Source organism: Bombyx mandarina, chromosome 09, assembly GCF_030267445.1.
Source record: "Bombyx mandarina strain Sakado chromosome 09, ASM3026744v2".
In the NCBI taxonomy this organism is placed as follows: Eukaryota; Metazoa; Arthropoda; class Insecta; order Lepidoptera; family Bombycidae; genus Bombyx; species Bombyx mandarina.
Window position 1 is genome coordinate 14,736,093 of NC_143216.1, and position 13,422 is coordinate 14,749,514.

Genomic DNA, 13,422 nt, shown 5'->3' on the forward strand with positions numbered 1-13,422 from the left:
CTTGTAGGCAGACTAGCATACGGCCCACCTGATGGTGAGTGGTTACCGTCAGCCATGGACTTCAGCAATGCCAGGGGCAGAGCCAAGCCGCTGCCTACCGGCATATGGCACACCTCTCCAGAACTACTGAAGAAGCTTATGGTTTTCTTCGAGTTACACTTAATATAAGGCTTAGCTTGGTGACCATATGGTTTATTTTAGGAAATTATCGGACTGTACGTCTAGTTACACTTAATATAAAGCTTAGCTTGGTAACCGTATGGCTTGAGGAAATTATCGGACTGTACGTTATAAGCTTTACGCTGCTGATACAATGTTGTGAGATTGATTTAAAATACATAATTAAAAATCTCTAAAAATCTTTAAAATATCAATTTGGTTCACAGGGGAGAAACGCATTGATCATTTTTTTTTTACGAGTAGTCGTCCGATACAGAAATTATAAAAATATCGTTGTACAAGCACACTAATGTTTTTTAGAGCGTACAACTTATTTTTTGTTATTGTAGTGTTCGTCTTTATTGTGGTGAAGTCAGTACACCTTGTAAAATATGTTTAAGAGAATAATCAATCGCTCACAAAAGAATTCACGATTGTATTCAATCAAAAATTGAAATTAAACGATCATTGAAGTCGTCGTGGCCTAAAGGATAAGACGTCCGGCGCATCCGTGTTGAGCGATGCACCGGTGTTCGAATCCCGCAGGCGGGTACCAATTTTTCTACTCAATACGTACTCAACAATGTTCACGATTGACTTCCACGGTGAAGGAATAACATCGTGTAATAAAAATCAAACCCGCAAAATTATAAATTGCGTAATTGCTGGTGGTATGAACTCTTGTGTGTCCGCGCGGGTAGGTACCACCATCCTGCCTATTTCTGCCGTGAAGCAGTAATGCGTTTCGGTTTGAAGGGCGGGATAGCCGTTGTAACTATCCTGAGATCAAGGTGGGTAGCGCATTTACGTTGTAGATGTCTATGGGCTCCAGTAACCACTTAACACCAGGTGGGCTGTGAGCTTGTCCACCTAAGTCTAAGCAATAAATAAAAAAAACATCACAATATGTAACCTTATTTTTTTTCAATTCCCAGGGCCAGCTGCCCGTACGCACGGCGCGCTTACTTCAGCGTTCCCGCACTCAGACTCCGTCGGAGGGGGCGTCAGTGATGGAAACGCGTCGCCAGCGCCCGCCTCGCTTCTCCAAGACGTGGTCGACATCAAGACACTGCTGCTGCAGCTTAAGCGGGTCTTACAGGAGGTACGATCTATACGTTCAATTCAAGAAACGTAGGAACTGTGTGCTTAGTGCGAGTATTTTACGTTCTCGATAGCGTAAAAGTTAACGCAAATTTGTATGTAGTTGGAACAGCGCCCCTAGCGGCAAACGTAGGCAAACATTCCAACTCCATACAAATTTGCGTTAACTTTTACGCTATCGAGAACGTTAAAAACTCGCACTAAGCCCACTGAATGTTATGCTAGCTGTGTGCAGCTCTTTCATTTGTATAAAAGCAAGACTATACCAACACAAGCTATAACAAAAAAAAACTAAGGAAATGAATAGTAATTTACTTAAGAATATTGTATTCTACACATTGGTTCGATTAAAAACTCTTATAATACGAAGCTCATCAATAATACTGTACTTTGGCCCTTTGAGCGTTATGTCCAGTTACCCATTTTGGCATGGGAAAAATCGCCCATTCCAATTTTATGGATTGTTTTAGGGTTCCCAAATTGTCGTTTAGAATGTGTAGCGATCTTTGTATGGATCGAGCATTGTTATGCCGTTTGAGTCTTGCTGAAACAACCATTCTTGGTTATGAATGTGACGTCATTAAGAGACGTAGCAAATCCTGAAAAACTGCGTCTCAGTTCGCCTTAGTCGATGTTTTCATGCCCTTCCCACTAAATATTTCGATAACTCTTTGGTAGATCTCAACCATAACTGAAGCCCGACAGTCCTCACGTTATATCCCACTGATTAATACAGAAGCTACTGGAATGCTTTGAGCATAAGCTCGATCATTCTGCTTGCTAAAATGTTGCTCATTAGTAAAGTTCGTAACTTCAAACTGCGAATTCCCTTTGCACACCGCCTAAACAGTTTAATTTCACTTTCCCTATGAATTTTTAATTAACGGTCAGTTGTGTCGGTTAATGCATTTTATATGAGCTATAAGTCCTAAGTCTTGTTTTAAAGCACATGACGTGTCTCTAGATTAAATATTATTTTCTTGGCTAGGATTTCTTCGAATTCTTTATTCCACTGCTTTGCTAGCCTTTTCTTTTTCTGTCACAATCAGAAGTCGATTCATTGGATAGTCCGGCTCAAAGCGTTGGACTAATTAATGGCAAGCAGATGAGAATTCCAAAATGGCATTCCATTATGGAACATATCAGCGCAATCTGTCTCTTCCCGACCCTACTCCAATTTAACATTACAAAACTAGTTAACAAAGATAAGCAGGAATATGAGAAAATACGTTGTAAATAGAATTAAAGTAACCAAACAGAATAATGTTTTGTTTGTAACAGTATCTGTGGCTCTTCATTTATTCAAGTCATACTTAAAAACCAAAAAATTCCTTAAAATTGCTGATTCATAATTATCATTTTAAAATGACACGCTAGTGTGAAACGTTAATTCTGCTAAATTCGAAGCTAAGCAATTTGTCATTAGATCAATGAACTGCCAAATCAAAGCTATTAATTAACAAATAAAAGTATAAACATGAAAAGATATTTATTACTTAGCATATAGACTGCAGCTTTCTTTGTATTCTTTGAAATACATTATCTGTTTAATTTCCAAAATTAGCAAATCGCAGTAAACAGAGAAACTACAATTTCTAATTTAAAAAAATGAATTCATTTGCTTACAATTTACATATTTCCGCATTAGTTGGTTTGTTGTTGATAATCATATAGCATGTTCAATAGTGTAATTATGTATGTGCACATTTGTGTAGTGAATTCATTAGAATTGTTTTGCTTTTCTATTTTTTCTCTTTACACATTACAGTAGCATTTTATTCAGAATAATTAGAACGCTAAAACCTCTAGATCTGGTTTCATTTATTCCTAATTATTTAAATTAATTATGTGGTTGCCTAACCCAAAAATTTGCCTTTTATTGCTTTTATTTATTTACCACCTACGTGATGTTAACTGGTTGCCGGATCCCATAGATATCAGCAACATAAAATCCGCCGCCCACCTCGAGATATGAATTCTAAGTCTCAATAAATAAACAGAAACTAGTATTAATCAACAAAAACAAAGGGAAACCTAACCTAATGCGTTAATGAATAACGAATGCACAATATCCATCCGTACGCGTAAATACCTACCTCTTACTAGTTTTGTCTATTAATGTCATTGTAGTCATCGAAAGTTCTGGATGGGATTAGGATTATTGCGTTAAATCCATGTGAGTTCGACGTCGTGTCTCAAGGTGAGCGTCGGTATTCATGTGTTATTAATGAGCATCCGTGTATACCTATTTTACTAACAATAGAATGTTATTATTAGTTATTTACAATAGCATATTATACCTAATTTACTATCCCAAGGTACCCACCTACTTTAGTTAATTCATACATGTCACCGTACCCAATCATTTCAGCATCTTGGGGGTTGATTTTGTAATGTTTATTTTAACGATTTCAAAGAGTGGACACGTCAATTTCGATCGGTATTTGTTTTATTATTATTAAACAATGAATGTTTATAGATATTGTCGATATTCAAAATTGGAACTCGGTAATGTTATTTAACGAAAAATACTGAAATTCATGTGTCTCCTCGTCGTATAGTTAGAGTATTATTAATGTTTGCTTGTATTTAGGCACGTTTTGTTTGCGTGTTGTAACGTGTCTGTTTGGTTGCATTCGCCTTGTTCGCCGCACGCAGCCTGGGGAGGAGCTTCATTCGATGAGTGTAAGTAACACCCGAAGGACTGTATATCACTTTGCAACCGTAACATACCACAATCATGAATGGAAAGCGGTAGGCAGCGGCTTGGCTCTGCCCTGGCATTGCTGAAGTCCATGGGCGACGGTAACCATTCGCCATCAGGTGGGCCGTACGCTCGTCTGCCTACAAGGGCAATAAAAAAAAACAAACGAAGTATTCAATTTTAGAAAGCCGGACATAAACAGTTTTTTTGGTTCTGAAGCGATATACAGGACGAGTCTGGATGCATCACAAATAAAGTTAAAAAAAATATATATATTATACTATGAATGAAAAGTGAAAACTTGTTTTTGTTTTGTTTAAAATAACAAAGACTCCGCAATCAATGATTAGTTTAATAGTTTGTAATATCTAAATTTGAAATGAATTATTAAGATATATTTCATTCAATTCATTTCAATCTAAGAAAACATTATTAGCAAAAAATATCTTTTCATTCTTTTGTCACTTAAGGAAGGCAGTTCTTGTTGAAGTTGAAGAGTTAGAGACAGTTACCACATAGTTTAGATTTCGATTTCATCTGTCAAAGTGAGGGGCAACATTCAAATTGTATTCCTTAAAAGTATATTTAAAATTTTATACTAGATAATAGCATAAAACAAATTTTAACATTATTATGACCCTAGTTTTTCACTTTTCAACGATGTATAATAAATACATATGCACTAAATCAGTTCCTGTTATACCATATTATCAAAATTACAAAATATCATTGATTGCGACACCGCGATGTAGGTATACATTCGTGGAACATAATATGAAATGGTTTACTGCATAAACAATATTGCTGTATCCACTAATCAATCAGGCTTGAAGCACTCACTCGATTAATAACATTTATTTTCTTTACTGATATAATACGTGTATTTCCAACTTTATGTCTATCTATCAGGGTTTAAGATACCATTTCGATATCTTAAAAGGGAATAACAGGTATTCTAAAACAAAGATAGTCCGCCACAGACTCCGCGCATCCGGCACATCACATTGAACGTTGACCCCACCTATCAACGATATCTAATTTTACATACATTGCGCGCATTGCAAATACTTACGTAATTTTTTAGCATCTTCAAGCTTTTATGATTCTAAATATCATAAGTTCCTCCCTAATCTGTATTAATAAGTACAAATCGTCGTAAATTAATGTATAATAGTAAATTCCGTTTATTTTCAATTGATAATTTCATACATAGTACTTTCTGACTTATAATATATATGTTAAATTCTCCTTTTTCTCTACTGAATACTAAAGAGTATGCTAGTTTTCGAGGTTCAATTAATAAAGTTTATTTTTATTTTTTTATTCTTTATTAGAGCCATACACCTATCAGGTTAAGTCGGAAAGATTTGTATTTAAATTTGTTTTGGTGAATTTTAGAGCGAAACTCTCGACCCGTTGCTAGCGGCGTGCGCGGAGAGCCCGCGCGCGGCAACGGGCGCCGCCCCCCGCCTCGCCGCTGCACCCGGACGCTTGCGCTGAGATGCGCCGACAAATTATTTATTTGCAGGTAATTAATGGTTTTTAATCACCCCATCAACAGAGCAACCGACGCCTCCGCCAAACCAATATGACTGTCTGTCCAAAAATATTATCCAACGAAAATTTACTACTTAATTCAAAGTTGCTTACCGACGCAGTTGTTTCAGACAACTTATCCGGAGGCCTCAGCCACATCCTCTCCTGCTTCAGTGGAGCGCTCATTGATAAGCATCGTTTTGCGACCTTGTCTTGTGATTTTGTCAGTGGCACAGTGAGGTGCCTCGCTCAATCTCGTGTCCAGGTGCTCGGACACTTGATCACTCCATTTTTTTTGTCTCCGACCTCTGGATCGTCTTCCATCCACTTTACCCGTCACATATTGCGAATAAAAATCAATAAATCATTATTGTTTTTAAATTACGAAATACACGGTTTCTTCTTTATCAACCACGTGGTCCGCTATCAGTTATTGCTCATACCTGTCAATTAATATGCAGTTAATCTCAGAGGTTATCCGAGTTGCACAGCACGCCGTCTGTCACGCGTCCAGTCTCATAACTTTCCCAGATAAATACAATGTTGACGAAATGATGTAATTGCAAATCTATTATAAAGTTGAACTTTGAACTGGATTACACACACACACTTAAGTGATGTTTTTATGATGTCACCAATAACAAAATTTTATAGCGATGGACGGCGTGTTGTATGTAAACTCGAACGGTCTATCTGCAGAGCATCACTTGCGGCTAATTTCAATAACCTATCTGTCCATCGTTTGGGTTACTAAAGATAAACAAATCAATCCTTTTGTCTGTACTTTCTTTTGCAATTCAATTATCCCAAATAGATTTGTGTACACACATTTTGGTAAATTATTTTCGATGAAGCGACGAATATCGTCGTTGGATGCGGAAGGCGGAGGACCGCATTATGTGGAAGGCATTGGTGAAGGCCTATGTCCAGCAGTGGGCAGATAAAGGCTGATGATGATGATGATGACGAATATCTCTATCTCTCTTCTTCAAGCTGTGTTCACCTAATGCCTAGGGTCATTTAATATGCACTCCATTGTTTCCGGTCTCTTGCCTTTCGCATCTAGTCCTTACCATCTATTTTGACAAGTTCATTGGCCCATCTCATTGGTTGTCTGCTCACGTTACGACGTCCAGTACGAGGTTTCCACAGCTGTACTTTTTTCCCCACCAATTGTTAATGCGATGGTTTATGGGCCGGCCCACTTCCACTTTCTCCCAGCAAACACTTTGGCTATGTCATATATAATTTGGTGACAATTAAAGATGATGTATAATTGTAATCGGATGTAACGTTGCAGGGTCAGCTAGAAGAAAGGGACCGACTGGTACGCGTGCTGCAGTTACAAATGTTGCGTATGGCCGAAAGCCACGAGCCTCGCAGCGACGACACATGCAACGTCGCAACGCAGACCGACCGGGTAGCTATATACATAGATACCTAGCTTTTTTTTATTGCGCTTGTAGGCAGACAAACATACGGCCCACCTGATGGTGAGTGCTTACCGTCGCCCATGGACTTCAGCAATGCTAGGGACAGAGCCAAGCCGCTGCTTACCGCTTAATACTCTCCACAAGCATCGTTTAAAGAAGGACATGTCATAGCGCTCGGGAAACACCGTGGAGGGGAGCTCATTGCATAGCCGGATGGTACGTGGCAGAAAAGACCTCTGGAAATGCATCAGTGGCTCCCAAGTGGTACGGATGAACTCTACTCCGGTGGCGGGCGGTGCGATGATAAAAATGAGATGATGGTATCGTCTTGAATAATTCCTCAGAGCACTCAGCTCTGTTGAGTTTTATTTACTCTATCTCCAGTCTATCTCCAGTAGCCTCGTGGAGCTATTCTGGCTTCACCTTGATCGGTGGACGAGTTCCCGGGGCTTAGCCTGAGGCAATTTGCTAATATCAGCCCTAGCAAGAGCAGTACCTTCGTGAATGTAACGCCAATCAGACTCGCAAATAATTATAAAATCCCAGCAAGAAGTCGTTTAAGGCGCACATCGGACTCTTTACCTTATGCGAAGAGTTTAACGAGAACGGTGCTTGGATTACCTAAAGGCACTGAGAGTGGATCGGCAAGATGCGAAATGACGTTAAGGGTTACGGCGGCTTTTCGTTGCCCCGTCGTCTAGATCGGGGATGTCTATTATGTTTGTTATGTACTATATTCTATTCACGGGGGACGCATTGAAATAATTCCGTATTTTGATTTGCATCACTCGCAATTAAAGTATAATAAATCTCCAATAAATTTGGTTTGGGATGAGGACGTTTTTGAGGACGATTTTATTATTATACCCTAGCATGAACGCCGCGGTCACAATGCCGAGCTTTGTTCCATGTTGTGCATCCTGTGTTTGTGCCATGTTCTTCTTTGAAAGAATTTTCAAAATAGCCCTTAAAGTGATTGGAGCAGGGTCGGGGTTATTAAATTAAAACTAAGATGAATTGTAATTTGTGGGCTACGATAAGGATAGTTATATGCGTAACGACAGTAATACCAGATGATCCATTTTTAGTTTGATAACACTAATGTTAGACGTACCTACTTAAGGAGGAAAGTATTGTCCTAATATTTGAACAGATTGCGAAGTCTGTCTGTGAACTTACCAACTTATTTAATTACAATACTATGTTTGCGGTTATGTATCTGTGAGTCATACATATTGTTTAATGTTTAATGTTTCTATCATACAATTTCCAACGTTATGAAGATAAATAAATACACATTTATAGAAACTGAAATTTGAAAATTATGTTTATTAAATTAATTTACACTTTTTTATAGCTTATATAGGTAGATGAGCTCACAGCCCACCTGGTGTTAAATGGTTACTGGAGCCCATAGACAACTACAACGGCTGCCCCACCCTTCAAACCGAAACGCATTAGTGCTTCACGGCAGAAATAGGCAGGGGTGGTGGTACTTACCCGTGCGGACTTACAAGAGGTCCTACCATCAGTAAAAACCTAATTGGCGTCTGTTGAAAATGATTCCAGGCTCTTCAGATTTGATTTATTGTTAATAATTTTCAGCTCCGACCACCGATGAGCACCACACTAACGAGTTCTGACAATTCCGGATTAGTGAGGTAATTAATTCAGTCTATCAATATATTCAATTGTACCGATCATCATAATTAATATATTAATTAACAGTTGCGTAATGTGTATTCCTTGCAGCACACTTCTCTGAATACACACACGCTAAATATGTACGTAAATATATATAATTTTCATGTTATAGTATATACGTATGTATATATTACTTATTTATTGTTTTAGGTTTATCGTCACATCGTTAAAAACGTTTATGAGAACATTACATTCGACCATGACAGTTTTGTACATTGCTCCCATTACACCTACGAACTTCATAACCTATAAAGATAAATGTACCTCGTTCGTAGTAGATACAATATCAAAGACAAAGTATTTTGCTACTGAACTAAGCAGATCTGAATGGATCGCCACGTTCAGAGATTACATGAACAAGAAAATGACGCTAGCTCCCACATCGATGTATCAGATCACTCTAACTCTATCACCCTACTTCACTGGTATTTTCATTTGACATTTTAACAAGGACTTTTTGGCGGGAATGCGAGGAGTGAAGTTGTGTGATTTGTTTTATTTTGTCTATTTAGTGTTTCTTCAGGTTTAAATGTGGAATAACGGTGGTTTATTAACTATTTAATATCTGTGAAAGTACACAAATGTGGGAAAATGAAACAAAGTCGCTGGACGTAACTTCTCGGGATCCTACAAAAAGTCCACTGAAAACAATTTCAGTATATGACCACCATTTTACTGGGATTATATTTCATCCCATATCATCTCATATCATTTCATTTCACTCCATATTGTCATTTTTCATAAAAATAAGAATATAAATTAAAATAAGACATGACTTAAAGGTCTTAGTTACCAGGTCATAAAATCCCTTAAAAAAAATATATTTTAACAATCAATATATTCCGTATATATGTTTATTTATTATTGTCACTCAGTAGAAAGCGCTCGTCAATATCATAAGTCAATCCGATGTTCATTTTGTTTTAATCCTTCACATGCTGCTTTAAATTATGATCGGGACTTGATCAAAATTCGCGAAATTATTTGGATCGGTGACGCGCGGCAGTTTCCATCTCGGCGGTCCGAGAGTTCGTCCGTCGGATCAGGTAGCGTGGCTCGACTGTTTGCTCGCTGTTTGTCTCTTGTGTTCGGTCAATGTGTTGTGCCTATTGCATCTCTTGTACAGTACTACGGACGAGCCGAGCTTACACCGCGAGAGGCACTACAGCGAATATTGTTGCAGGATTGACTGATTGCATTGCTCTCGTTTTAAGCATTATGGTGCTAATAGTCAGAGGCATGATTTTTGGCGACTTGTAAACAGCATTGAAATTTAAAACCGACATAATTGGCTTCTAGTGAGTTTTTCGTGTTAGTTTTGACGTAATGGAGTTTTTTGTTTTTTTTTTTGTTTTTGGAAGTTCCTTATTAACATTTAATTTGTATTGTAATACTTGATTGTAATTTATATGTGTTACACGCTGCCACTTTAGAACGTAAAGGTGAGATTTTGGAAACGTTCCTAACATTAATTTAAAAATTCTGATTTAAATATTGTCACTGAAACGTAAAGATAAATTAAAGCTAAAAAAACTTATCTTTTAAAATATTACGTACATATGATGTACCTATTTCATTTAAGCTATTTAAAATTTTATTCGCGTAATTCCTCCCTACAGTTGGAATGAACAAGCTAGTACGAGGAAGCTGTCGTCACTTAGTGAAGCACAAAAGTCTAAGAGACCTGTCACCAACGGGACCGTAAAGTGTCAGTGCGGCGCGAGACAAGCGAACGGGCTCGCTAACGGAGACGACGTACACACAGACAGACGGACCGACTCCGTGCACTTGCGAACTAACAGCCGCGTCGGCACTAAATACCTGCAAGCTCTAGCCGGCAGCACAGACAAGCGCTACATCAAACGAGACTCTTCTCTCGGCGAGAAATCCGAACGAAAACCCTCTCTGTACACGGCCAGGTCGCGCTCCATCGAGAACTTCCACAACCAGCTCACGACCGCAGACAGGATCACTAAACAAATCGTAATAGAGGAGATGCCGCTCGTCAAGCATCACACGTCGTACGGAGACCTGTACACCGGCAGGATTAGCAGCAAGGAGAGCGTGAACGGCAGCAGACGCAGCCCCGGCCTCACGGGGCAGTCCACCGACACCGACTACAGCTCGGATGGCGGCTACAAATCCTTACCCTCGTCCATCAACTGCAGCACCTCTCCTAAGAAGGTGAGCGGCATTCCGAGGAGATCCATCGAGCAGAAGATTCTCTCGACAAAGCACGTAAAAGCGAGCGCCATTTGAACACAAGACGCTGTGCAACTGTGATACGTCGCGGATCTCATACCCTGTCACGAATATTTGTTGTTTCATTGCGACTCTATGCCCGTTCCCCCAATAGTTAATTACCATTTTGACTTCAGTGTGCTTATTGCGAGTTTTGTTAACGTTCTCGATAGCGTAAAAGTAAATTTTGTATGCAGTTGGAACAGCGCCCCTAGCGGCAAACGTAGGCAAACGATCCCATTCCATACAAATATGAGCTAACTTTTACGCTATCGAGAACGTTAAAAAACTCGCACTAAGCACACAGATCTATCTAGAGATCTATATAAATAGACACATTATAAGTTCACAAGCAAGCCCCAAAGTGGTTACCATCAGCCATTGATAATGGGTTAATGCTTTTTGTTTTAAAATGAAACATCTATAAGACGGTTGTGTGAAGTCTCGATGTAACGTGATTGTAGCATCGCCGGTCCGTCTGCGGTCACATTGAGAGCGATAAGCCACGACAACGCTTGCTCGCAAATACATCAACTCGTCCTGAAGCTAAGCTATAGCTTACTATATAACTTAATGTACCTTTAGTTGATCGATGCCAAATTATCGATGTTATAATCTGACGTTACTAATTTCACAAAAACTCTTTTGACATGAAATGTTTTAGTCATTTCTTAATTTATTTCTTGTGCATTTTTTTGTTTGTTTGTAACGTAATTCGAACTGTACCAGAGTTAATGGACGAACAAACAAACTAATTTTCATAGAAACAATTTAATAATATGTATACAGGCCGATAAAAATGTTATCTTAGATTTTCTATGGTAGACAAATTAGTAGATAAAGCTGTTATGTGATAAGTGTGGCTGTAAGAACGTGTATTTAATTTCTATATCTTCCTTTATTGACATAATGATTTGTGTATTTAAATGTATTTGACCTAATTATGTAATCTTTGGTATTTTTTTCGCCAAATATACTTATAATTGTTGTTTAGAATCCTTTAGGTATCGAACAGGTACAAGTATCAGCGTATTTAATGAATTTCGTGTCGTAGTGGAAATCGCGTATTTTTCTGATGTATTTATCGAGTTCACAAACTTTATTCGTCTTAATAAAAATCTGCGCCTAAAACATACCTAATGTTGATACCTAGATTGAATTAAATATATAATATTATTATGTACTTATGGCTATATACCAACACGTTATATTGCGCTTTCCTATGTTAGTTTCGTAAGATATAAGCCAGTTAGCTTTAGTGATGGTTATATTTAATTTTGAAATTGAAGTTGTTTCAATAAATGATTTTAATTTTGATTTATTTATTTAATGTTTCTCCCATTTATATGCGAGCAAAAAAGTTAATAATTTCCTAAAATATTACATGTAAAATAAAAATAATCCTCCGAAGGAAAACTTCAATCTTCTTTCTTCTTATTTTTTATTTTTTTATTGCTAAGGTGGGTGGACGAGCTCACAGCCCACCTGGTGTTAAGTGGTTACTGGAGCCCATAGACATCTACAACGTAAATGCGCCACCCACCTTGAGATATAAGTTCTAAGGTCTCAATATAGTTACAACGGCTGCTCCACCCTTCAAACCGAAACGCATTACTGCCTCACGACAGAAAATATCCTCTAAAAAAATTATATATATATATCTATATATATAAAAATGAATTGCTGTTCGTTAGTCTCGCTAAAACTCTAGAACTGCTAGACCGATTTGGCTAATTTTGGTCTTGAATTATTCGTGGAAGTTCAGAGAAGGTTTAAAAGGTGAATAAATATGAAAATGCTCGGAATTATATAAAAACAAACAATTTTGTTTTTTCTTTGATGTGTCCCCTGTCGAACGGATTCCTTTTGTTTTTTTTTAAGTTTATTTCATACAAAATCGATTGAGGCGCTACGAAGTCTGCCGAGTCAGCTAGTCAAATAATACAAAAAATTATAAAAAAAGAAAATCAAAATAAGATCTCATCATTGTAGTCGAAGTCTTTTAAACACGCATTATTTAAATAAATAAATAAATAAATAAATTAGCTGCTAGTGCGGTTAGCTGCTAATACATATAAAAAAAAAGAATCGTCAAAAAACGGTTCAACTAGAAAACAATTCTGAGGTAAAACACACAAAAAATTTGATTTTATAACGTCTTCCTTTTTTTGAAGTCTGTTGTATACTGGTAAATGACAAAATTAATCTAAGTTGAAAATAAATGATATCTTAAGCAAATATACAGATATCATTCTGATAAGGTTTCTTTTATTTCCAGAATCCAAAAATTACTTGAATCTACCCTAGATTGAAAACGCTGCCTAATTAAATCTCAATAACTACATTTCTATAATTTCACGTAATCAAAAACAAAACATTTCAAATCACGTATTTGTACAAAAAACTAGATCGAGGTTACCGTAAAACATCCCTTGTTGTACTAGATAAATGTACATTGTTATTGTTAGTGTTTACGCTTGAACCTTGGTCGTGATGATAAGCGCGGGAATCGAATACACTGAAATAATTCGACCAGGGCTGGCC

At 37.6% G+C, this 13,422-nt stretch overlaps 1 protein-coding gene across 1 annotated transcript in view; it reads left to right on the forward strand.

Moving 5' to 3' along the window:
* Positions 1 to 11,436, forward strand: part of LOC114239768 (uncharacterized) — a 103,285-nt gene extending 91,849 nt beyond the window's left edge. The window contains 8 exon segments of the mRNA XM_089730084.1: positions 1,101 to 1,163; positions 1,166 to 1,261; positions 3,919 to 3,945; positions 5,363 to 5,424; positions 5,426 to 5,492; positions 6,801 to 6,920; positions 8,539 to 8,594; positions 10,257 to 11,436. Coding sequence (XP_089586210.1) covers positions 1,101 to 1,163; positions 1,166 to 1,261; positions 3,919 to 3,945; positions 5,363 to 5,424; positions 5,426 to 5,492; positions 6,801 to 6,920; positions 8,539 to 8,594; positions 10,257 to 10,896 — 1,131 coding nt within the window. The 3' untranslated portion in view covers positions 10,897 to 11,436.
* The last annotated feature ends 1,986 nt before the right edge of the window (positions 11,437 to 13,422 follow it).